This window comes from Lontra canadensis, unplaced genomic scaffold (assembly GCF_010015895.1).
Source record: "Lontra canadensis isolate GAN:19392208 unplaced genomic scaffold, GSC_riverotter_1.0 scaffold2, whole genome shotgun sequence".
In the NCBI taxonomy this organism is placed as follows: Eukaryota; Metazoa; Chordata; class Mammalia; order Carnivora; family Mustelidae; genus Lontra; species Lontra canadensis.
In genome coordinates, this window is record NW_022630996.1 from 8,487,274 (window position 1) to 8,510,726 (window position 23,453).

Here is a 23,453-nt window from a genome sequence, read left to right on the forward strand (position 1 = left end):
TCTTTCTACACTTCTCTCTGGCATTTTTCTTTTCCATCAAAACAAAATCAAGAATTTTTCAGTGCAGAGAAGTGGGAATTTTACACATCTTTGCTTATGGTTAAAAATACCTGTTCTGACTATTACTTTCCATTAGGAGTAAAGGCTGCATCTCTCCCTTTATTGAACAGGAATAGTCAGATCACAGTTTAAAAATGTAGTCTTCAAGAAAAGAGACCCATTTAAACTTACCTCCCAAGTGGCACACAGATTTGACTTGTGATATAACCATTTGCCATTCTCATCTTTAGGATAGGGTTCATCTCCAGGCTACAAAAAAATGAGTATAATTTATTTTATTTATATCTGGGAATTAAAATTATGGAATTTGAGTTGTCATTATACCATATAGCCTGGCCCTGAGAAAGCAATTCAATTTTAATTATTTTTATATTTATATATAATAAATATGACACATTAGTCTCATTATCTCACCCAGGCATTCATTTTCCTTTATTTATTGACAGATTATTATTGTTCTTAAACCTTGACGTTCTCTCATAATGAAAGGAATCTGTTCAATTCCCCCGCGCCCACAATGACCCCAGCCACACTTACAGACAAAACTCACAGGTGTCAGTACTTTGCCCTGTTTTTCTAGATCATGGTGCCCTACATTTTTGGAAAGTGGACACCAACTACAAAATATATTCTCTAGCCTGATCACAGCCCACATCCCAGATGAGCCTTGGACAGAGCCCCTTGAAAAACCTGTTGTCTTCTGCTCTACCTGGCTGAGCCAACCCCTTCCCCTTACCACCAACCCCCCCAACCCCCACTCCTGGCAATGGATACAGCTATAACCCTCTCGGATCCTTTGAAGTCCCTTAAGAGGCCCAGGCTGACAGAAACTTGGGGGCCAACATTTCTCTGGATGTCTGGTCCCTCTCCTCCCTTGGAGAGTGAATAAACTGTCATGTTTATTGCTCTACTCTTCGTGCAATTCTTTGCCACACTCACCACCAGCCACTCTAACAGTTAATAATAAAATTACTCAAAAAAAGGAGTAGAAGTTGAGAATTAAGACTTTTATGCTCAGTATTTTGACCTAACACTAACCCTTGCCAAATTTGAGAACAGCAAATTTGTTACTCTGATAAGAAACCAAAGATCATCATGAAGTGTGAGAGGAAGTTCTTCAGCTAAGAAAAGTATAGCTAATGAGTGGAATGCTCCCTACATATAAGGGAAAACTCAGCCCATTACTTCTTAGTTCTGACTAATCTGCCCAATGATTCTCTTCTTTTCCTTTCTGGGCCCTCCAGGAGTTTAGCATCTGTTTTCGACTTCACAAAGTATCTCAGTATCAAACCTAGTTTTTGGGTAATCCTTTTCCAACTAAGACTGACCATTGATTTTCAGATTTTTCCTTTTTTACTTATCTAAAAATGGGACCCTTCTCTTATGGGCTTGGAAACAGGATAGAGAGAAATAAAAGAAGATTTCTAGGTTCCTTGGTTGACTGGTGGTGATCATTCCCTGAGTTTAAGCTAGCCATCAAGAATTTTGTTTTGATTATGTTGAGAATGAAATGGCAATTAGACATTCACTGGGTATTTGAGGAGGCAATTAAACAGAGTAATCTGAGAGAGGCAGAGAAAGAAGTCTTGACTGTAGACAAATTTGGAAGTCCTCAGCATATAAACTGGTATTCAATCCATTTGACTGATCACCTTTAGAGAAGGTGTGGCCCAGTAAGACAATATTAAGAATAGAGTACTGGCATAATGACATTTGGAGGTTGACAGGGAAGAATCTGTCAAAGCATTCTGAGATGGTGATATCATAGAACCATGAACTGAAAATGTTGAAAGAAAAAGGTAGTAGCCACCTGTATTGAAAGAGATCAGATAATATGGGGACAAAGTGTCTTTTAGATTTGGATGGCAGGATGGAAGTCTCTAGACCTTAATAATGGGAATTTTTTTGTTGAAAATCAAGCAACTGGACAAAATCAATTATACTCTTAAAATTTTAAAAAAGTTTCCCTTCTGTCATCTCACCTGAATGAAACTTCCCCTCTGGTGATAACATTTTCTCCATTATACTCTTTAGTGAGAATAATTTCTCAATTCCTCTGTCTCACTGAGAACAGTAAAAGGGCTGATTTCTCCTCAATGCCCCATAATCATTCATGTTAATTACCCTTTCTATCTCTGATTTCTAAGCTCTTTGAACTTCTCAACACTTATGACCCCACATTTTTCATTCCAGTCTTTCTCCATATTTCTTGCCTTTTGCATTTCCTAGTTTTACTTCTGTTCTGAAATGGCTTTCTTTATGCCTTTGTTAGGAACTCTGTTAAATAATTTTTACTTCTCCAGATTTTAATTAAGTCCTTATGAAGACTGCACCCATGTTAAATATTTCTATGATGCCTCCCTTCATCTGTGTCTACTTTACCAATCCATTCATCCTGATAAACCCATTGTCTTTGTCCTTTATGCCTGCTCCTTATGGTAAGATATTGCTAGGAGAATAATCCAACCCTCTAAAAACCCATGCTACTGACTCTCATTCTTGCTCAGCAGTAACTTCTTTCTTTTAAAAATGTCTTATCATGGGGTACCTGTGTGGCTGAGTTGGTCAAATGTCAGACTCTTGGTTTCAGCTCAGGTCATGATCACAGGGTCCTGGGATTGACCCCTTGTCCAGCTCTACATGGAGTCTGCTTAAGATTCTCTCCCTCTTCCCTCTGCTCCCTCTCCACAACTCATGCTCTCTCTCTCTCAAATAAATCTTTAAAAAGATCCTTAGAAATGTCCTATTGTGATTTTTTTATTTTGTTGTTCTAAAATTGTATCTGCTTGTTAACTTGACATTTAAAAAATATTAAAGTGCAAAAATATTTTAGCAAGAAAGTTTTCTTGTTAAAAATATGATGAGATTCAAAAAGCATGTGATATTTTGGCTACAAAGATTGATTTCTCCATTATAGGAATTACAGGTTCATGTGAGAAGTAATGTCATTATACTGTATAATTTCTTACTGTTAAAAGTTTTACTGTCTCTCTGTATCCTTGAGCCTTGATCCCATCTAAGAATAGGAGTGGAAATTCTCTGTTTACCTTTCCCAAAAAGATTTTACAAATCATTAGTCAGCCACAGAGAAGTAAATTTCATTTTCTCACTTTTAGATATAGGCTCTTTCCAAATCTTAAAGACTTAGCTTAGAAATCTACCATTTGAACATGAGTGAAGTTAGCTGGGTGAGGATGACGGCTAAAGTTACAACTCCCAAGAACCTGAAAATTTAAAAAATCACTATAGTCCACAGAGTATTGGGATTGCTAGGTTTGGAAAGACAAGGCAGAAGGCAGTGTCATGTAGGAGAACAAGAATGGGGTTGGTATCAGGGAACCCACCATCTGGTCCCATTCTAATGAACTTTAAACCTGAGTGAGTTACTTCCTTGTTTGGGGCCTCAACTTTCTCTTCTGTGAAATAAGGTTATTGGGATATCTTATTAATAACGTTCCCTTCCATGTGAACATTTCAGAATATCATCTTTCATTTATTATCTATAAGATGTTAGACATTGTGCCAGCAATGTCACATATATAATTTAATGACTCCTCACACTTGTCAAGGTAGTTGCTATTGTCTCTATTTTACTGATAAAGAAATTGAAGTTCAGAAAGAACAAAAAGAAAGGAAGAAAGAAGGAAAGATCAAAGTGACTGTTGCTAGTAAATAATAAAGCTGAAATTCATTCCCCCTTCTGCATGACTCCAAAGCCCATACAGACTTTTTCTACTGCCTGGTGTTTAGGTGATGTGGAAAGTGATCAGGTAATAACCTGACCAAGTCATCTGGCTTGTATATGACACAGCTGGGATTCAAACTAGGCAGCCTGCCTCTGGAGCCCATGCTCCGTACCACTATGTTAAGTGGCCTCTAATTAACTACAGTTGATATCTGTTATTTTGTTTTCTATCATACCTACTCTATCCCCTCTGGAGGAGCTCTTTCCATGTTGTTTGGGTGGGCTGACCCAGCTCTTATTCTTGGTCATGGATGTCAGTAAGTCACTCATCTGGCCTTTAGCAAAGATTAGTCAGTAATAGGTACACGACCAAATGAAGGCTAGCTGGTATTTCTCCATGAGGTTTACTGTGTGGTCTCTCTTTCTCTGAATTCTCACATTGTGCTGACAATGTAGGTTTGGCATATAAATGGCCATTTTGCCATCATATAGAGAAGGATTTTTGAGAATGAAGCCACCAAAACAGAGATGAGGGGCTGGATACATAGTTTGAACTTCTGGATCCAGCTGTGCCTGAATTAGATACCCCTTGGAATTCTTAGCTCCTTTTTTAGCTAACACCAATTTGAGTTGGATTTCTGCCATTTATAACAAGTTCTAGCTAATACAAAGATGCTGGGCTATGGCAAGTAGTGGGCCAAAAATGGGAAATTGGTTAGGTCAACATGGGTTTGTGGACTATGAGAAGTATCTCATCTCCAGTTGCTGGTAATCCCTGCTCTGTAATAGCATAGAATCTGTTAAATTGTTGCTTTGTTCTGTCCTGAGATGCAGACAAATGGGCTACTAAGACTGGAGCTTTAGAGGACTTAGTAGAAAACCACTGGGTGTTAGAATTTGTTGGTCATTTTTGCAGTCTTCAGGTAGGTCTTGAAGAAAGAAGTGTTTGTTGCTACTGGGCTTGTAAAATGAGAGGTAAGATGTTATTTTTCTAGAATGCATACTCTGTACTTCAGGATGTCATCCAAGATGACAGAGGTTCAGATCTGAGCCTTCAGCAGACAGAGAAGTTAGTGACAGCCAAAGCAGGAAGGTAGGAATCCTAGAGGGACGTAATGGACTTTGGGAGAATTCTGATTGTTTTCGAAGACACAATGTCAATCTAGCCACAGATGTCCTACTGGACAAAGGTGCACCATCCAGTGAGATACAGACTGGGTGCAAGGAACACATTAGCTGTGCCTGATTTATATTATTTCATGTCAGATGGAGGTCAGTAAGCTGAAGATGGGGCAGATGAGTAGAATAAAGAAGTTCTTGACTAAGAGACAGAAACCATAGGCCACAAGTTAGATATAGGAAATGTGACCCTATTAGATTTCTAGTTTTAACTACTCATTCATGGACCTGACTGAATGTGAATTTACTGAAAGCATATTACATTTTAAGGGATATTTCTTTGTCCATGAAATCTGAACTTATCTATGAAAGCCTATGATTACCAAGGCCATCATGAAGTCCCCAATCCTATATGTACATGAGGTAGGATGCAAAAGGGCAATGTTTCCCAAAGTCCATGTTGGATGTGACCACAGAAGACATCCGAGAAGGAAAGTATTTCCAGAGGACAAAACAGGGGCAGCCAGGTTGACTACATAAAGGAATTCTGGCCACTGTACTGGCAGAGTATTTGTTCTTCCTGACTAGCAGCAGGATCTGATTTACCCTGTGGACAAGTGGCCAATTTTGTTTTTCAATCTCTCTTGCCCTCAATGAAATTTTAAGGCAGTGACAGCTCTTTAGCAGGGCATATACAGGTGTGTTGTGGGTGGTTAAATTAATAAGCCCATAGACTGAGAAAGTTCAAAGAAGGAGTGAATTTGAACTAGAAGAATAGCTATCACATATTTAATCTGTCCTTGGATCTGGCTCCAAAAACCTGACTATTCTTTGAGCTATGTCCTTTTGGAGGGAGTGGGAGGTGAGCAAGTTTCCAGTTGTATATATTATCTTCCATTATGTTCTGCAGGGACATTTTCATGACTGTGTGAACAAGAAGAAGGGTGTGTCTGAATGCTAGCTAGCTAAAATATAGAGGGCAGTCAGGAGACTACATGTTGGTTTGACGGAGAGGGTTTAAACTACAGTTGTAAAGGGCAGATATATTAGCAAGTGCATTGGATTATGAATCAAGAAACAAGGGTTCCAGGACTGAGTCTGTTATACATAATCTTTGTAGGCATTTTTTGGCGTTGGTCAGTACTATCTGATTTATAGTAACAGAACGCCCTAACACTCTATGGTGGTAAGTAATAAACTGGCTTCATAGCATCACAGGCATAGCTATGGCTAATGGTTGCCAAGGAGCAGAGACCTAACCTTTAGGCATCTGCACTTACCTTGAAAGCCATGGGTATTTCAATGATGTAAAGATCCACATAATCTAGTTGGAGGACATTAAGTGTCTTCTCCAGAGTTGGGCGGACCATCTCTGGGTCATGCCTTGTAGCCCACAGCTGAAAGAATAAAAAGATGATAGTTAACTAACATCTACGCTTTTTTTTTAAACAACCATGCATCCCTTTTTTCTTAACAAAGCACTCCTATACATTATTCACTCTTTTCATTTTACAAAAATATCTTTATGCTGCAGTGTCATCTCGGTATAGGATGAGTTCATACAACTTTTGACACCTGGAATATACTTTATCCAAAAACAGTACCAGAGACTTGAAAATCCACCTGAAGCACAGAGTACCTAGTTCAGGGACGAAGTCTTGCCCTGCTCTCTGTTAATTTCTGAATTGGCCTTCAATACTTTTGCTTTTCCTCATTGTGTAGCTAGGGAACATGGATCTCACTAGAGGGTTGGGCTTAGCACTTTATTTTCATGACATTGTGATAAAAGATGTGCTTTAGTGGAACAAGAAATATGGTTGTGTGAGTGACTTCACCGGATCCTTCACCTTGGGACAGGTGGTGCAGAAGCTGGTGAAACTTTAAGTTATTGCAAACGTTTAGATATCCTTTTTCTGCTCCTTTGTTCTCATTTGGTCCTACTCAGACCCCAGGGAAATTCTGACAATTCATACTATGAAATTACTGGCTCTCTGGCTAAACTAATAATATCACCAAAATAGTGGTGTGGAGGACCCAGCCTTGGCCTCTCCAATAAAGGTCAATAATTTGACAGCTATTCACAGATGAAAATGGGGGAGATGTTGATCAAACCATACAAACTTTCAATGACAAGGCAAACAAATTTTAGGGATCCAATATAACTAACTAACTAAATATTATTAATTTAGTTTTATATAATAAATATATTTTATATAATATGTATTTTATATAATTCAATTAATTATATTAAACACTTTCTAATTTAGATATGAGATATATAAATATAAAATAAAATCTAATATAAAGCATAGTCATTATAGTTAACACTACTATATTTTATATTTGAAAGGTGCTAAGAGAATAGATCTTAAGTGTCCTCACCTCAAAAAGGAAATGGTAATTATGTGATATGATGGAGGTGTTAGCTAACACAATGGTGGTAATCATTTTGCGAAATACAGAAGTGTATCAGATCAACATGGTATACCCCTTAAGTTTACAAAATGTTATATGTCAATTATACCTCAATGAAGCTGGAAAAAATAAAAGAAACTTAGCTTAACAAAAGAAAGAAAGAAAGAAAGAAAGAAAGAAAGAAAGAAAGAAAAGGAAATTACTCAGTCTCTAAAATATTAGATAATGAAAGATTAAGGCTTAGATTGTCAAACTGGAGAGTGTATCCCCTCAGGGTCTACAAAGCATAGGGTACTGAGGGAGCCTCAGAACCTTGGGATAAGTTTATACATTTTCTTGGAGCATCAAATTTGTTCAAAGTGTTTTTTGGGGAAAAAAATTAAATTTCTGTACCCTTTTTGTCACAAGTAAGGGCAAGCAAAATTGGTAAAATTTTATTTTTCTCTATGTTGGACAATAATTTTTTTTCTTGCCTTAAATGCATACAGAAGCAAAAACAATGTAGAAGGAGTAGTGGAAAAATGTGTTTTTGTCATTACTGTGGGCCCATTTGGCATGTTATTGCTGCCATCGCATCGAGCTGAAAACTCTTTCTTATACATGTTATTTTTATTCAACAAACACATATAGTCCTAGCTCTGTGCCAGGTACTATGTTTAAGTGCTTTATAAATGTTAACTCATAGCAACTTTATGAAACAGATGACATAATTTGGTTCAATTTTTCTAATATGATAGATATTGCAACAACATTAACTGTTTACCAGGGGAGATAAGAGAAGTTTTTTGGTTTATTTTTCTCAGTGGTAACTTAAAAACCTAATTTTTACACTAAAACAAAATGAAACAAATAAGAATATATCATGGGGGGGGATGTAAAAGTCTGAAAAAATTTTTGAATAAGACATAAATCTTCAAAAATATTCCTCGCTTTGGGCAGGCTTCTTTGGTCTAAGTTCTCAGGATCTGAGTTCAAGAAATTTTTCATCAGGAACATTTGGGAGCACCAGGTTAATCTTTGGTATTTACTCTAAGGAGAGACTGTAATAATAAAATCTTAAGGAATCAAAATTGTAAAGCTATGATAAAGTAAAAAGCTTCAGGCTGATATTTTGGGACAGTGGCTGTATGTGGCCCCTTGGAATGATAATCTGTAAGTGGCTGGAGACTTGGGGCACCACAAACTCCTAGGAAGCTTGGCAATGAGCCTGAGTAGGAAGCTAGGAGGAGGGGGTGTCTGGGGAGTGGATGAAGTCAGAAGCAATATCTTGTTCTCTTTTAGAACACTCAGGAGAGTTGTATTACATGTTCTCCAAAGTTGTACAGCTTAATTTCTGCAAAGCTGCCTGGAAATATGCAACCTGTATTTCCACAGGCTTTATCTTGATGCTTTATCTTTCTGATTGCTCTTCAGTGGATAGTAATTTCTAACATTGGAAATTTCAAAGGCTCAAAAGTAATGATATAAATGAAATGTCATATATCCACACAATAGAGTATTATTTGACCATAAAAAAAGAAATGAAATTCTCATACATGCTATAACATGAATGAACCTAGAAAATGTTACACTAACTGAAAGAAGCTAGATGCAAAAGGCCACGTATCATATGTTTGATTTGTATGAGTTGTCCAAAATAGGAAAATTATAAAGACGGAAAGCAGATCAGTGGTTGCCAGTGATTGGAGGGGGAGAAGGAAAAATGGGGAGTGACTACTGGTGGGTATGGGGCTATTTTTTGGAATGATGAAAACATTCTGGAATTAGGTAGTAGTGATGGTTATGCAACTTTGTGAGTACATGAAAAGCCACTGATTAAACTGGTGAACTTTATGGTATGTGAATTGTAGCTCAATAAAAAAAAAAAAAAACAAACAAAAAACAGTGAAACAGTGATCTATGGACAAATAGGCATAGGAAAAAAAAAAAAAAGAAGGCTGCCCTTTTAAAGAAAGCTTTGGCAAATGCTTATGTTATATGAACCACCACCACCCCCACTGCCTCTACTCCCCAGTTCTTCTGCTTTGTAGATCCGGATCTTCCCATATTGTTTTAAATCAATGCCCATGTATGAAGAAGGAGTTTTGCCCTAACCTTCAACAAGCTAATTAATCAGTCCCTGAATTCTAGGCACAAATGAGGAATTTGGGAGTTGAGAACTCACTATTCTTGGTGAGCCCAACATTCTTTAACAGAGAAAAGTGATACAAGACCCATTATTAATATAAGGAATTGGAGAGTGAAGGGAAGATCTTACCTTTCCACAGTAGAAAATATCCTCTCTCCGCACCTTTCCTTCTTTTATCTTCTCCCTGATGGCCTCCCCCACTTCGTGCTCATTCTGGTAGATGTAGGCCCCATCAATGTGCCGGTACCCTACGTCGATGGCAATCTTCACTGACTTCTCACAGGTCCCCTTAGGGGTCTGAAAAGGCAAGGTGGGGAAGAAGAGAAATGGACCTTTCCTTTAATCATTCTTCATCAGGATGCTCTGCACATAGACATTGTTTTACAACAAAAGACAAATTCTTAATTAGATGTTGTGATTGGAAGATGGTGTTTGGAGGTTGAGGACACTGACCTCACAGGAAATTTCCTTTCCACCTTCAGTGGAGGACTCCTTTCATACAAAGTCTGCCCTAGCTTTGTGGCCTCAGAAATGAAACTTGATCAGTTTTACCACTGACAAGAGATTTCATGACATCTATGTTAGAGGAAGGCACAAGTTCATTGAAGAAGGCTCCATTATAAATCGAAGTTTTGGATAAACCAAGATACATTCACAGGATGGAATATCATTCAATAGTAAAAAGAAACGAAGTACTGCTATAGCCACATGGGTGAATATAAGGGAAATTATACTAAGTGAAAGAAGCCAGATGAAAAATAAAAACATTATAATCCCATTTATATAAAATGCCAGAAAATGGAAACTAATGTATAGTGCAGATGCGGATCAATGATTACCTGGGGTGGGGGACAGGGGGTACAGGCATGGGTGGCAGGGAAGGATTATAAAAGAACACAAGGAAACTTTTGCAGTGATGGATATGTTCATCATCTTGATTATAGTGATGGCTTCATGGGTGTACATATGAGTCAAACTCATCAAAATGAATACTTTAAATAAGTACAGTTTATTGTATATCAATTATTCCTCAATTAACTGAGAAAGAAGAGTGTTGGGGGGCATGTTAGATTTTCAAGATATATTTTTATTAAATTTGGTAGCCAAATGTTTGTTCATTTTATTAACCTGCATGAAACATATGAATATCCTCTCTCCCGGACGTTGATAGAACCAAAAAACCTGACAAACTCTTGACACTGGAAGTATAAGTTATCCGTGTTTCAGATTGCATATAAATCACTGTTCTTTAATTATGATGACATTTTAAATAAACATGAGTGTGTCTCATTTTAGTTACATTTTTTTTCTTAAGGAAAAATGGAAACCTTGGTGGATATTTCCATCAAGACAAGCATCTAGTCTTGCCAAATAAAATGTTTAAATCATCTTTTAGGTTGTGTGAAGGAAGAGAGGGTTAATCTTATTTGTAGATTTTAATTGATCTCTTATTCAGATGGTGATCATTCTGATCTTGTTCACAAATGCTGAGAACTACTTGTGCTTGTTTCCGTATCTTCAGTGTTCTAACCAAATGCTTGACAAATCTCAACAGACCTGTGAATTCTGGCCCACAGAAGTCGATTTATTGAGATTGAGGGAGACAAGAAATCTCTTACATTTCTAGTGACCTTATAGTCCTGGGCTGGACATAAAAAGCACTGGAAGCATAAATTATATTTTCTTTCCCTACTTCAGTTGAAAGTCATCACTATTAGGAAAATAAGAGGATATGAAAAATGAACAAATTGGCTACACAGATGGTATTAGAAAATAAGATTCATAGTCACAAATATCAAATAGCTAGGAAAAGAGACACACATTCCAGGAATGTCAGAAATACCTCTTCTGTTTTTTTAATTGACAGCATGATTAATAGAGCTTGAATAGAAATTGAGGCCAAAAAGCTCTGCAAAACACCCTGTAAAATGAGATGTTAAGGACGACAGCAAGTGTGACAACAAAAGTATACTCGAAGAGGAGGCTTGGGGTAGAATCCGGAAATTTAAGGGAAAAGATAAAAATATACTTCCATTATCAGTATATACATAGTATTAATGAAAAGAATAAGACTTCATGTGGAATGGTAAATACAATCTCAGAAATAACACTGAAATTTTTGTGGCTGGAATTGGTAAATGTAAGTATAGAACATGAATAGATTTAATACAAGGGGAAAACCCCAAAACAATGCATATTAAAATATATGCTTATATTTTCAAAGATCAACCCAAGACAAGAGGCATAGGGGAGAACATTTAGGATAAAGAAGACGAGAAAGACAAAGATTAAGTTAGGAGCATGGTATTAACCAATAGCCTGAAGTAACATACGAATGATGCTTTATTTCATAAAGACATGGCACAGAAGCAAGTTATAGTAGTGAGAGTCTTCTATTATTCGGCAACCATGAAAGAGCCTTTTCTAAAAGCTGAATATCTGGTACAGTCTTTGCTTGCTAAAAATATTTTCCTTCAGATGGCAGAAGCAGCAATGAGGTGAATTACTATTTTGGACTTAATTCTAATCAATATGGAGGAAGTAGTTGGAAATATGGATGTGAGAAAAATGCTTCTTTATAATTCTTAAATGTAGCATAAGAGAACTGTATGTGCATTCTGATAGATTCTTTAAGAAAATTCACTTTAAGGAAAACTCAGAAAGATCAAATAGAATACCATATTCGGAGACTTAAATAAATGATATGATAGTAGAATCTTAAATGCAAAATTTTGACCCACCATTAAGGATGATATCAGTGAAATAAAGAATTCTGTTTCCTAAAATGGTCAACAGCACCCTTCCTCCACTTAAAAAAGGGGAGAGTCCTATAAGGATGCACTGCCACCTTCCAGGCTGTAACGCATACTCTAGTCAACATCCATTAGAGGGTGTTGTGTCCCCAGTAAGTATACACAAGTCTGAAAACACAATAGAAGTGGTTTAGCTTAGCATTACTCCCTTTGATTCACTTAGAAAATGAATACTTCTCACCCATGAATTTAAGGCTCTGTGGATCATAGTTCCTAGTCTTAGTTCCCAGGGGGAACCCAGGCTCCTTATTTCAGGAGTTCAGTATGTGCGGAAAGGTGTTGCCATACTGGCAGGCAGGGGTAAGTAACTATATCCCAGGAAGAGATACGCCTCCTTCACTGATACATGATAAGCCAGGGAGGAAAACACTGGGCACTTAGGCCATCCAATGATATACCCCTTCCCACTTTTGAAAGTTAATGGATAAGAGCAGCAGCCATGATCTGAGAAGGAGAAGTGGACCAGGGACTCAGACAACTTGAGAGATAAGAATTTAGGTTGTGATATTTCATAAGCCACCTAGATCAGAAGAGATGTTGGTTAAGGAGGAGAGAAATCTAGAATGGGTAGTCCAGGAGGGAGATAAGTTGCAAATTGAAGGCAGCTTTCGTCACAGGAGCTACTTCATCCTGCTAACCTACCTCTTTAAAAACTTTTCCAGGAGACAGACCAAACAAAATTCTGGAAGAGCTTTTCCCAGGGGTGAACTCAGCATACAAAGCCAGTAGGTTCAGGTGGCACCAGGGGTAAAAGGTAGTGGCTGTCGCAGTGTACCACAGGATAGAGGCAGTCATTTGCTCAGCTGCCAGCAGGGTTGGCTTCTGGTTACTCACATCTGATCCCCTCTTTGAATGATACTGGATACAACAACCAGGCTCTCTCACCTCAACTTAGCACAATCCTATAGCACCATTTCAGAGCTCCCCGTGGGACTAATGAGCAAATGGCTCACAGTGCCATTCTTTTTTTTTTTTTTTATCATTTTTTAAATTTATTTTCAATATAACAGTATTCATTGTTTTTGTACCACACCCAGTGCTCCATGTAATCCGTGCCCTCTCTAATACCCACCACCTGGTTCCCCCAACCTCCCACCCCCCACCTCTTTAAACCCTTCAGATTGTTTTTCAGAGTCCATAGTCTCTCATTGTTCACCTCCCCTTCCAATCTCCCCCAACTCCCTTCTCCTAACTCCCCATGTCCTCCATGCTATTTGTTATGTTCCATAAATAAGTGAAATCATATGATAATTGACTCTCTCTGCTTGACTTATTTCACTCAGCATTATCTCTTCCAGTCCCGTCCATGTTGCTACAAAAGTTGGGTATTCATCCTTTCTGATGGAGGCATAATACTCCATAGTGTATACTCTTCAAAGTATAGGGATAGAGGGAACATTTCTGAACTTCATCAAATCTATCTATGAAAAACCCACAGCAAATATCATCCTCAATGGGAAAAAGCTTGCAGCCTTCCCGTTGAGATCAGGAACACGACAAGGATGCCCACTCTCACCACTCTTGTTCAACATAGTATTAGAAGTCCTAGCAACAGCAATCAGACAACAAAGAGAAATAAAAGGTATCCAAATTGGCAATGAAGAAGTCAAACTCTCTCTCTTCGCAGATGACATGATTCTTTATATGGAAAACCCAAAAGACTCCACCCCCAAACTACTAGAACTCATACAGCAATTCAGTAACGTGGCAGGATACAAAGTCAATGTACAGAAATCAGTGGCTTTCTTATGCACTAACAATGAAGATACAGAAAGGGAAATTAGAGAATCGATTCCATTTACTATAGCACCAAGAACCATAAGATACCTGGGAATAAACCTAACCAAAGAGGTAAAGGATCTGTACTCGAGGAACTACAGAACACTCATGAAAGAAATTGAAGAAGACACAAAAAGATGGAAGACCATTCCATGCTCTTGGATCGGAAGAATAAACATTGTTAAAATGTCTATACTGCCTAGAGCAATCTATACTTTTAATGCCATTCCAATCAAAATTCCACTGGTATTCTTCAAAGAGCTGGAGCAAATAATCCAAAAATTTGTATGGAACCAGAAGAGACCCCGAATCGCTAAGGAAATGTTGAAAAACAAAAATAAAACTGGGGGCATCACGTTACCTGATTTCAAGGTTTGCTACAAAGCTGTGATCACCAAGACAGCATGGTACTGGCATAAAAACAGACACATAGACCAGTGGAACAGAGTAGGGAGCCCAGATATGGACCCTCAACTCTATGGTCAAATAATCTTCGACAAAACAGGAAAAAATATCCAGTGGAAAAAAGACAGTCTCTTCAATAAATGGTGCTGGGAAAACTGGGCAGTTATATGTAGAAGAATGAAACTTGACCATTCTCTTACACTGTACACAAAGATAAACTCAAAATGGATAAAAGACCTCAATGTGAGACAGGAATCCATCAGAATCCTAGAGGAGAACATAGGCAGTAATCTCTTCGATATCAGCCACAGTGCCATTCTTTATAACAAACAGACTGACTTTTCTTCCTCCCCTGAAGGTCTGATTCACGAGACTATTCCCCACTAAGCCTCCTGCATGCAAGTCTCCTTCTTAGACGCTGTTCTCCAGAGTAGCCAACCCAGCACACCAGGGTAAAGAAGGGTTTCTGAAGCTACAGAAAGTATTAATCATACATTAAGAGTGATAAACGTGACCACATTAAAGCCAAGAAACTCCTTTGTCAACACATCATTAAAAGTGTAAAAAGACAAATAGGAAGAGGTATTTTCACATAGGTATAACTGACAAAGGACTGATACCAGATCGTTTACAAATCCACAATCAATAAGAGAAGTCCAATAAAGAAAAATGCACAGAAGGCACGCTTTGCAAAAGATACCAAAATGTTTAATAAAAATATGAAAAACTGGTCAGTTTCATCTAGAGTAAAGGAGATGAAAATGAAACCACAATAAGAGATCATTCCACGCTTGCTAGAACTGCATAAATTAAAATGACACCAAATGTTGGGGAGAATGTGGAGCAGGGGTACTCTCATACATTGCTGGAAGGAGTGTAAATTATATGAATAGCTTGGAAATTATTTATATTGACATCATCTCCTAAAATTGAAGATACTGTACTCGATGGGATAGCAGTCCCACTCCTAGGTGTGCATCTTAGTGAAACTCACGCATGTGTACAATAAGACCTGTGTAGGAATCTGCAGCCATAGAGTCTGCAAAGCCCTAAACTGGCAGCAATTCAAATGCCTATCAACAGTAAAATGGGGGTGCCTGGGTGGCTCAGTGGGTTAAAGCCTCTGCCTTCAGCTCAGGTCATGGTCTCAGGGTTCTGGGATCAAGCCCCATATCGGGCTCTCTGCTCAGTAGGGAGCCTGCTTCCTCCTCTCTCTCTCTGCCTGCCTCTCTGCCGACTTGTGATCTCTGTCTGTCAAATAAATAAATAAAATCTTTAAAAAAAAAAAACCAGTAAAATGGATGCTGACATATTTTTATAATTAAGCAATTATAGAGTAATAAAAACGGTCAAAGACCATGATTTTTTTAAGATTTTATTTATTTATTTGGGAAAGAGAGTGAGAGTGAAAGAGAGCATGAGAGGGGAGAAGGTCCGAGAGAAGCAGACTCCCCACGGAGCTGGGAGCCTGATGTGGGACTCGATCCTAGAACTCCGGGATCATGACCTGAACCGAAGGCAGTGGCTTAACCAACTGAGCCTCCCAGGTACCCAAAGACCACAATTAATAACATGGGTGAATTTTACATTATATTTAGAAAAAGAAGCAGAAAAAAAGTACGTCCAGTGTTTCTATTCATATAAAGTTCAAAAATTGTATAGAAATGTTACAGTTGTATAACTGTTAGAAAAAAGCAAGAAAATCATCACCATAAAAATTAGAAGAGCAGTCCTGTCATGAGGGAGGAAGGCTTTCAGGTTAAAAAAGACACACCCAGAGTTTCTGGAGTTTGGTACACTCTAATTTTGGATCTTATAGCAAAGAAATATTAGCTATCTAAGTGTTTGTCCCTCCTTAAGTCCATTGTCTTTCAAAATGTTAACTGTTAAAAAAAGAAAAGGAGGTAGATCAAAAATAAGAGGTAAGTGACTCAGTAAGTTTCAAAGCTTTAGATTTGAAGAACTTTGGTCTAAAACCTCATTTTTGGCCTTGGGTCTCCCATCTGTTCTCCTTAGCCTAGATCTGAGTGGTCGCCAGCTTTGGAGAGCTTCTCCCAGGGGTTTGTGGCCTTCAGCCAAGTTACTTCCTTCCAAGGCTCCAGCCAAATTAGTTTCTCACAGCTACCAACCATGTTCAACTCTTTGTTCTTTTTTGCCTGATTTATTATGGAGGCCTTCTCACCTGATCTCTATGTGTTCTGTCTCTTCTCATTTTAATTCAGTGTAACTTGGGCATGTTAATATTTTTGAAAAATAAACCTATGTTTTATACCCTGGTATGTTTTTGTTACACCCAATGGCCCCCCCCCCATACCATTTTTTTGCAGCTTGGTGTACCGCACTAATTAACTATGGAGAGAAATGGTATATATGTATATATAATGGGGTGTGTGTGTATATATATGTATACATATACACCATATTCCATATATATCTATAGATAGATAGAAGGAAGGCAATATATACATATATAAACAAAATGCAGAGGTCATTTCTTGGTGTTTGATTTTTTAAAGCCAAGGCTTCTGTGGCAGGTGTGTGAGGGTGAGGAGATCACATGTACTGGAAAGAACTCAGAACATGCCAAAAAAATAAAATAAAAAAACCCCCCAAACCTCAGAACATACACTATATTAAAAGTAAAAATAAACACCAACTGAATTCTTGGCCCTCAGAATATTAGCCCACAGAGCATTTTACAAAACTCTAAATGAGCTGCTATTACTTAAAAATTAATAACTACTTTATAAGATTTCCTGAAAACTGTTAGAAAATCAGGCCACACTGGACCCTTGCTTATGCATACAATCGGCTGTAGTGGAGAAGGTCGCTATCCTTGGATTGGTCAATGGACCTCTGGTTCTGCTTAGTCTTGCTCTCATGCCTGCTATTAGAATGGAAAAGCAGGACAAAACAGAGAAATAGATTTAGCTCCCCAGGACACTTGATCAAACTTCCTGCCTGGTTCCTGGTCTCTTTAGGTAGAGGCTATAGAACCACAATCACAAGACAAAGATTTTTTGCCTTTGCATCATCCAGCTTCAGCAAGAATCCTGATAAGTCCGTTTAGGAACAACTCCCACCCTCCATATCTGATCCCCATTCCTGTCTAGTCAGGTTCATCATCTGCCACCATCAGCCTAGGTGATGTCTAGTTGGCTCACAAGAATCCCCCCTTATCCCTGATGTTTCCTCACAGTAATTTTCCATCCACTGACCTCGGCTGTAAATTCTGACTTGCCCATACTTTATTCAGAGTAGAAGCTCAACCTCTCTGCACCCCCTCATGCAAAATCCCATCACAGTGGTTCCTAGACCTATCACAACAGCACGTGCCTGTGAATAAAGTTCTCCTTTTCAAGCTGTAACAAGTGTCATTGCATTATTCTTTTCCTTTAACAGGTGGTTCCCAGTGTATAATAAATATGCCTGGTATGAGAACAAAGTGAAACAAGGTTCCTTGGGTTGAGAAGAGGAGGAGGATTTGATGGGCATTGAGGAGAAAGCATGGGATATTTAAAGGATGGCAAAATCCTGAGAACAGTCCTAAGCCTGTGCCTCCCATCCCCTTCCAGCTCAGGGGCAGAATGGACTGGATGTTTAAGGCTCCCCCTTGGTACTCATGAAAGGTTTGGACTTCACCTCTCCTTTGCCCCAGATACAAAGCCTTCGGCTCACTCTCCAGACTGTGAAAACTGCTTGCAGCTACAGAAATCTCAATGTGGACCACCCAGGAAGGAATATCAGATCATGTACGACCCCCAATCCACTTCCTAGGACTTGATCTACCTTGTAACTGATTGACTCATTGCTACTTTAACTTTGAACCAGTTTCATTTCTCTTAAAGCAGTTCAGCTTTTCCTTATATTTTAGTCATATGTGTCTCTTTCTCTGTAAAAATATTTACCAGTGGTCCTGGACTTGTGTCATTTGCACATCTAGTAACATTCTTGAGTTTTACTCGATGTTTTTGATAAAGATGGGCTATTAACTCCATGGGCTGATGTTCATAAAAACAGAGTTAATTTCTATCAAAACTGAAAAAAGGAATAAGATCCAAAGGAATAGACCTTTTCAGATGGAGCTGTAGGGAAATCTGTTGGGAAGCTGTTATAAACTATTGCATTCCTGGATGAAAATATTCTGGGAAGCTTTCAAAAGGAAAAACGTCACCTAGATAATTTGCACGTTTTTAGGTTTCATTAGCCATCACCAGGTGGTGTAATGCACAGAGTGTTTGGTGACACTAAGTGCTGGTTCCATCTTAAATTCTCTGAGTCTATAGGCATGAAACACCTTTATAAGAAATTTGGGCACAATAAGAGAAAGAAAAATCTTTTTGAAAGCCAGGAGAAGCTGGCCTGAGGCCCCTCAAACAGCTTCATGGTACTGTTCCTCCAAGTTGCTTTTCCAGTTCCTGTCTCTACACGCTCTGGTGGAATCTGACCTGGGCAGAGGTCAGACGAGACATTGTTAGCCTTTCTGACTTTGGCCTTTCATGTCTGCTCTCACCCTTTCTGAAGTAATTCCTTGAATTCTGAATTCTGAAGTAATTGAATTCTGAAGTAATTCTGAATTGAATTCTGAAGTAATCCCCTGAAGATGTGACTGGATCTTTCCCTGGCACTCTCCTGCTCTCTAACTTCTCTGTAAAAAGTGAACAGGATCCCAGGACAGATACTGACTGACAGGACCCCAAACACAAAACACAAATGAATTTCAGGTAAAGAGTTACCTCAGCCTGGCATTTGCCTTCTACCCTTTGTTGTGGAATGAGGGTTTGAAAAGACTCTCAGGCATGCCAAGTTGAGGAAACTAAATTTTGGCATCAGACTTTGCCTTTAGGACTAAGACTGATTCTGAAGTTAAATAAAATTGAGTACTTTTATTTCAAGGTGGCTGACTTGGACACGGATAGTTCTAGCCTCTTCCTCATCGATCCTGGGAAGATGATAAGGGAGTTAGCACTTGCATAGGTTGGAATAGAAAGCCACGAATCTGCTTTATGTGAGATAATCCATTCTTCCCACCCCTCATCTCCCTCTGCAGTCCAACAAACCTTCCAGATAAATGTGGTATATTTTTCATTACATCAGAGTTTCTGATTTTGTGAGACCATTAGCTCCATTGATTACTTTCCAGTTGGTAATATTTCTGATCACAAATGTAGTTGGTGTGTGCGTGATCTCCATTTCTCATAGTATTCTTCTTACATCATATTGTCTAACTGATGTATGTCTTATCTTCTGAAGTGAATTATAACTCTTTCTTGGGGAAATAACACGTGATTCTGAATGTCTCTAACCTATAGCATTGAATATTACTAGACACCCAGAAAGTACTTAATAGTACTTATTGTTAGGCACGACACTTTGAGCCCAACTGAATTTCAGGATACACACACACACACACACACATACACACACACACATTCTACATACTTTCAGGATGTATATTCCTATGTACTTTCATAAATAGAAATACACAGAAAGTTATAGAAATTTGCAGTTTCATTGACATTAGATATATTCTTAACAGGCAGTAGAGTATAGGGATTAGAACATTGGATCTGGATGCCTCAGTCAGTTGAGCGTCTGCGTTCAGCTCAGCTCATGATGTCAGGGTCCAGGGATAGAGCCCTGCTTCGGGCTTCCTGCTCCTCTGCAAGCCTGCTTCTCCCTCTCCCTCTGCCTGCCTCATCCCTTGCTTGTGCATTCGCTCTCTGTCAAGTCAATCAATCAATCAATCAATCTTTAAAAAAAAAAAAAGAATATTGGGTCTGGACCCAAAGTATATTTGTTCAAATCCAAACTCTGTTCCCTAGCACTGTAAGTTTGGAGCAATTTTCTCTCTCTATACTTCAGCTTTATCATCTGTAAATGGGGTTACATGGTATATCTTTCATAATGTCTTGAGGATTATATTAGAAAATACATGTAATGTGAAGTCCTTAAAGGAGTTCCTGGTGCATGTTAAGTGTCCTCAAAATGTTAGCTATTACTGTCATGTCTATTTACATCTTCCTAGCCTCACATGCTCACAAACATAGAGATCCCCTTTTATAAACTAATTAATTGGGAAGCATCAGCTGAATACCCATTGCTTATTAAATACTACCTTGGAAATACAGAACTGAACAAGACATTCTCTCTTTCATAATGGATTTCACAGTCTTGTGGGGCAGATTGTAGAGAAACAAGGATTACAATCCAGTGTGATAAGATCTACAGTAGACTCAAGTAAAAGAGTCCATGTGAACACACAAGAGGGAAAAGCTGTGGTAGCTGGACGGATGGGATTCTAAGGAGTGGTGTCCTTGAGCTGAGTCTTGAAGGTTTGGTAGAAGTTGGCTAAGTGAAAAGCCAAGAGAAAGGGTGTTCCAGGTAGAAGGCAGCATGTTCATAAGCATGGAGATGGGAGAGTTGTTCCAGGATCTCAGGCAGGTATTTTTTTTACACAGAGGGAAAGGTGGAAGAGTGGTGGTGGATTATGCTGGACAGATGGGTCTTGACTGAACCTTGAAAGCTCAGTGTGCAAGGTAAGGAATGTGGTCTCTACCCTGTAATTGAAAGAGAGCCACTGAAATAATTCAGCACAGAAGTGACATGATCAGATTTGGGTCTGAGAAAGATCCTGACAGCCCCAGTTTGGATCATTAATTGGATGGGAGAAGATTGGGAGAATAACTTACTGATAAATTAAGAACCTAAACTAAGGCAGTGACAAAGGAGATAGAGAGAGTGGTATGAATTGAAAACATATTTCTGAGAGAAATTGAATAGCAATCATTTGGATAGAATGTGGACAAGGAGAAACATGCGGAAGAGAGCAGAATGTAGGAATATGGTCAGACTTCTGGCTTGGGAGGCTCAGAGTGATAGTGTTATTTTCTAGGAGGAGAGTTCAGGGGCAGGGGGAAGGAGAGATGGATAGTGTAATTTTGTCATATTGAGTTAGAGGTGTCTGAGGAAGACGGAGCATATACTTGACTATCCAACAGAATTATCCAAAGAGCTTGTTAAATGCAATCTCTACCCCTTAAGGTTCAGATTCAGTAGAACAGAGGTGAAGCCTGAGGATCTGTATTTTTTTTTTTTTAAATCCCCAAGTGGTTCTGATGTAGCCAGTCCACAGTTGTATGGGGACATATAACAAAAAAAAAAAAAAAATAGGAAATAGGTGTCTCTGCATGGATGTGGTCGGAGCCGAGGTTGTGAACGAGATCATAGACAGATAATGGGCAAAGTAAGAAGAGGAAGGGGCCAATGACTTAGACCCTTGTAATTGTTCCAACAGTGGTTTTCCTTTGCATTATCAAAAACAAGGGGACTGGGCAATTGCAGTGGAATGTGGGATTGTGATACAAGAGTTCGTTAACTAACTGGTTACTCTAGGCTTATTTTTCTTTTTCTGTCTTCCATTCTCTATGCTGCTCCAGAATTATCTTTCAAAAGTACTGATCTCATGATGCTTTTCCTTTGTTTCTAAACTTCACATAATTCCTCCTTTTATACAGAGTGAAGTTCCAGCTCATTGGCATGGCATTCAAGGTCCTTTATGATCTAGTCTCAACCTGCATTTCCAGAGCCAGCTGCCGTTGCCTCCACCACTAATTCCTTGTGCCAGCCACTGCGGGCTTGGCCTTTGCTGGACATATTATTTATCGTTGTGCCTCTATAATTCTCCTTTGCCCCAAACACCCTGCCTCAGCTCTCTTTCTCTGCCTTCTAACTTGTAGTTAGCTTTCTGGAGGTCATTCCTATGTAATCACACAAATCTGATCTAATGCTACAAATCTGGTAGCATTTCTACACATATGATGGTTTATTCTGGTAATCAGCATTAAATTTGAATTGCAATGAGGAAAGCAGAAAGATATTTTTCTTACAAGTAGAAACTGTTTAAATGGCAATCCACTCAATCCTGAAGGTCAAATTTAACAATTCTCTTGTCTGTGTTTTCAGAGAAATAGTTTGTAGTTCTAGGATAGCATTTATTCTTATCTTCATCATTCTATAATTAGCTATTAAAGAATCTGCCTCCTCTATTTGATTTCTAATACCTAGGTAGCACAGACACTGTTCCCTTCATATCTGAAGCTTCTATAGCCTAGTGCTTCATACCTGGGAGGTTTTTACTAAGTATTTGTTAGACTGAACTGGAAATTCTCAAATAAAAGTTTAAAAAACCCCACAAGTGGTAAACTCAGAAACTTCATGTGCCTCAGTTCATTCTAATAATCCGTATTCAGCTAAATTTCATCAAAGGAAGAAGAAAGGTCCCATCTTCTAAGCTTAAAGATAATTTTAAATTATAAACTGATATAGTTTTAACCTCTGGCTCAGTACTCATAATGCCAAATAGTACTCTGGAGATAACTTTCATTATAAAAAGTCAATCAATGAGATCCACTCAAAATGAGTTAAAGATTGTGTTCTAGGAGAGTTTCAAAACATTAAAATAAAAGAGAGAGAAATTTACCAGTTTAGGCTCTGAATATGTCCCAAGACCGATGACCGGAATGCTGTTTCCATCACTTAGAGGAATGCGGTGATTTACAGCGCTGAGGGACATCCTGGAGAGACTCTGGGTTTCAAATTTTATCAGTGATTCTGGATGCCTCTAGAGGAGTCTCTTTGAAAAGATCTTCTAGGACCCTAGTAATCTAAGAAAGGAGAGCCAGAGGGAGGAGCAGTGGGAGGGAAGAGAGATTAGCAGATGTATTTCTCAACCTGTTTTTTTTCCAGGTTGTTGTGAAAAGCCAGAGCTTGTCCTTTGAACTTTATCAGAGGCATGTAAATAACATAATCCATTGAGAGCTGATGCTTACTTCTCTATAAAGAGGGAAACCCCCAAAAGAAACAAATCTAGCTGGCTTCTACCAGTCAGGATGCTTTCATTGGCAAGTAACTGGCTGATCTCAAATTCTCTTAAATTATAAAGGACATTTATTGGTTCATGTTTCTGAAAGCTTCAACGTTAGGGCTGGCTTCAGGTGAGACTACAGCAGTTTCCCAGGACTTAACCTGGAGATTCAGATGCAGCAGA

At 38.6% G+C, this 23,453-nt stretch overlaps 1 protein-coding gene across 1 annotated transcript in view; it reads right to left on the reverse strand.

Moving 5' to 3' along the window:
• AKR1D1 (aldo-keto reductase family 1 member D1) overlaps window positions 1–23,053 on the reverse strand; it is a 43,035-nt gene extending 19,982 nt beyond the window's left edge. Inside the window, exons 1-4 of the mRNA XM_032868341.1 lie at window positions 22,887–23,053; window positions 9,537–9,704; window positions 6,145–6,261; window positions 232–309 (exon numbers count right to left, since the gene is read on the reverse strand). Coding sequence (XP_032724232.1) covers window positions 232–309; window positions 6,145–6,261; window positions 9,537–9,704; window positions 22,887–22,979 — 456 coding nt within the window. The 5' untranslated portion in view covers window positions 22,980–23,053. The remainder of the gene's footprint in view (window positions 1–231; window positions 310–6,144; window positions 6,262–9,536; window positions 9,705–22,886) is intronic.
• Window positions 23,054–23,453: the final 400 nt, after the last annotated feature.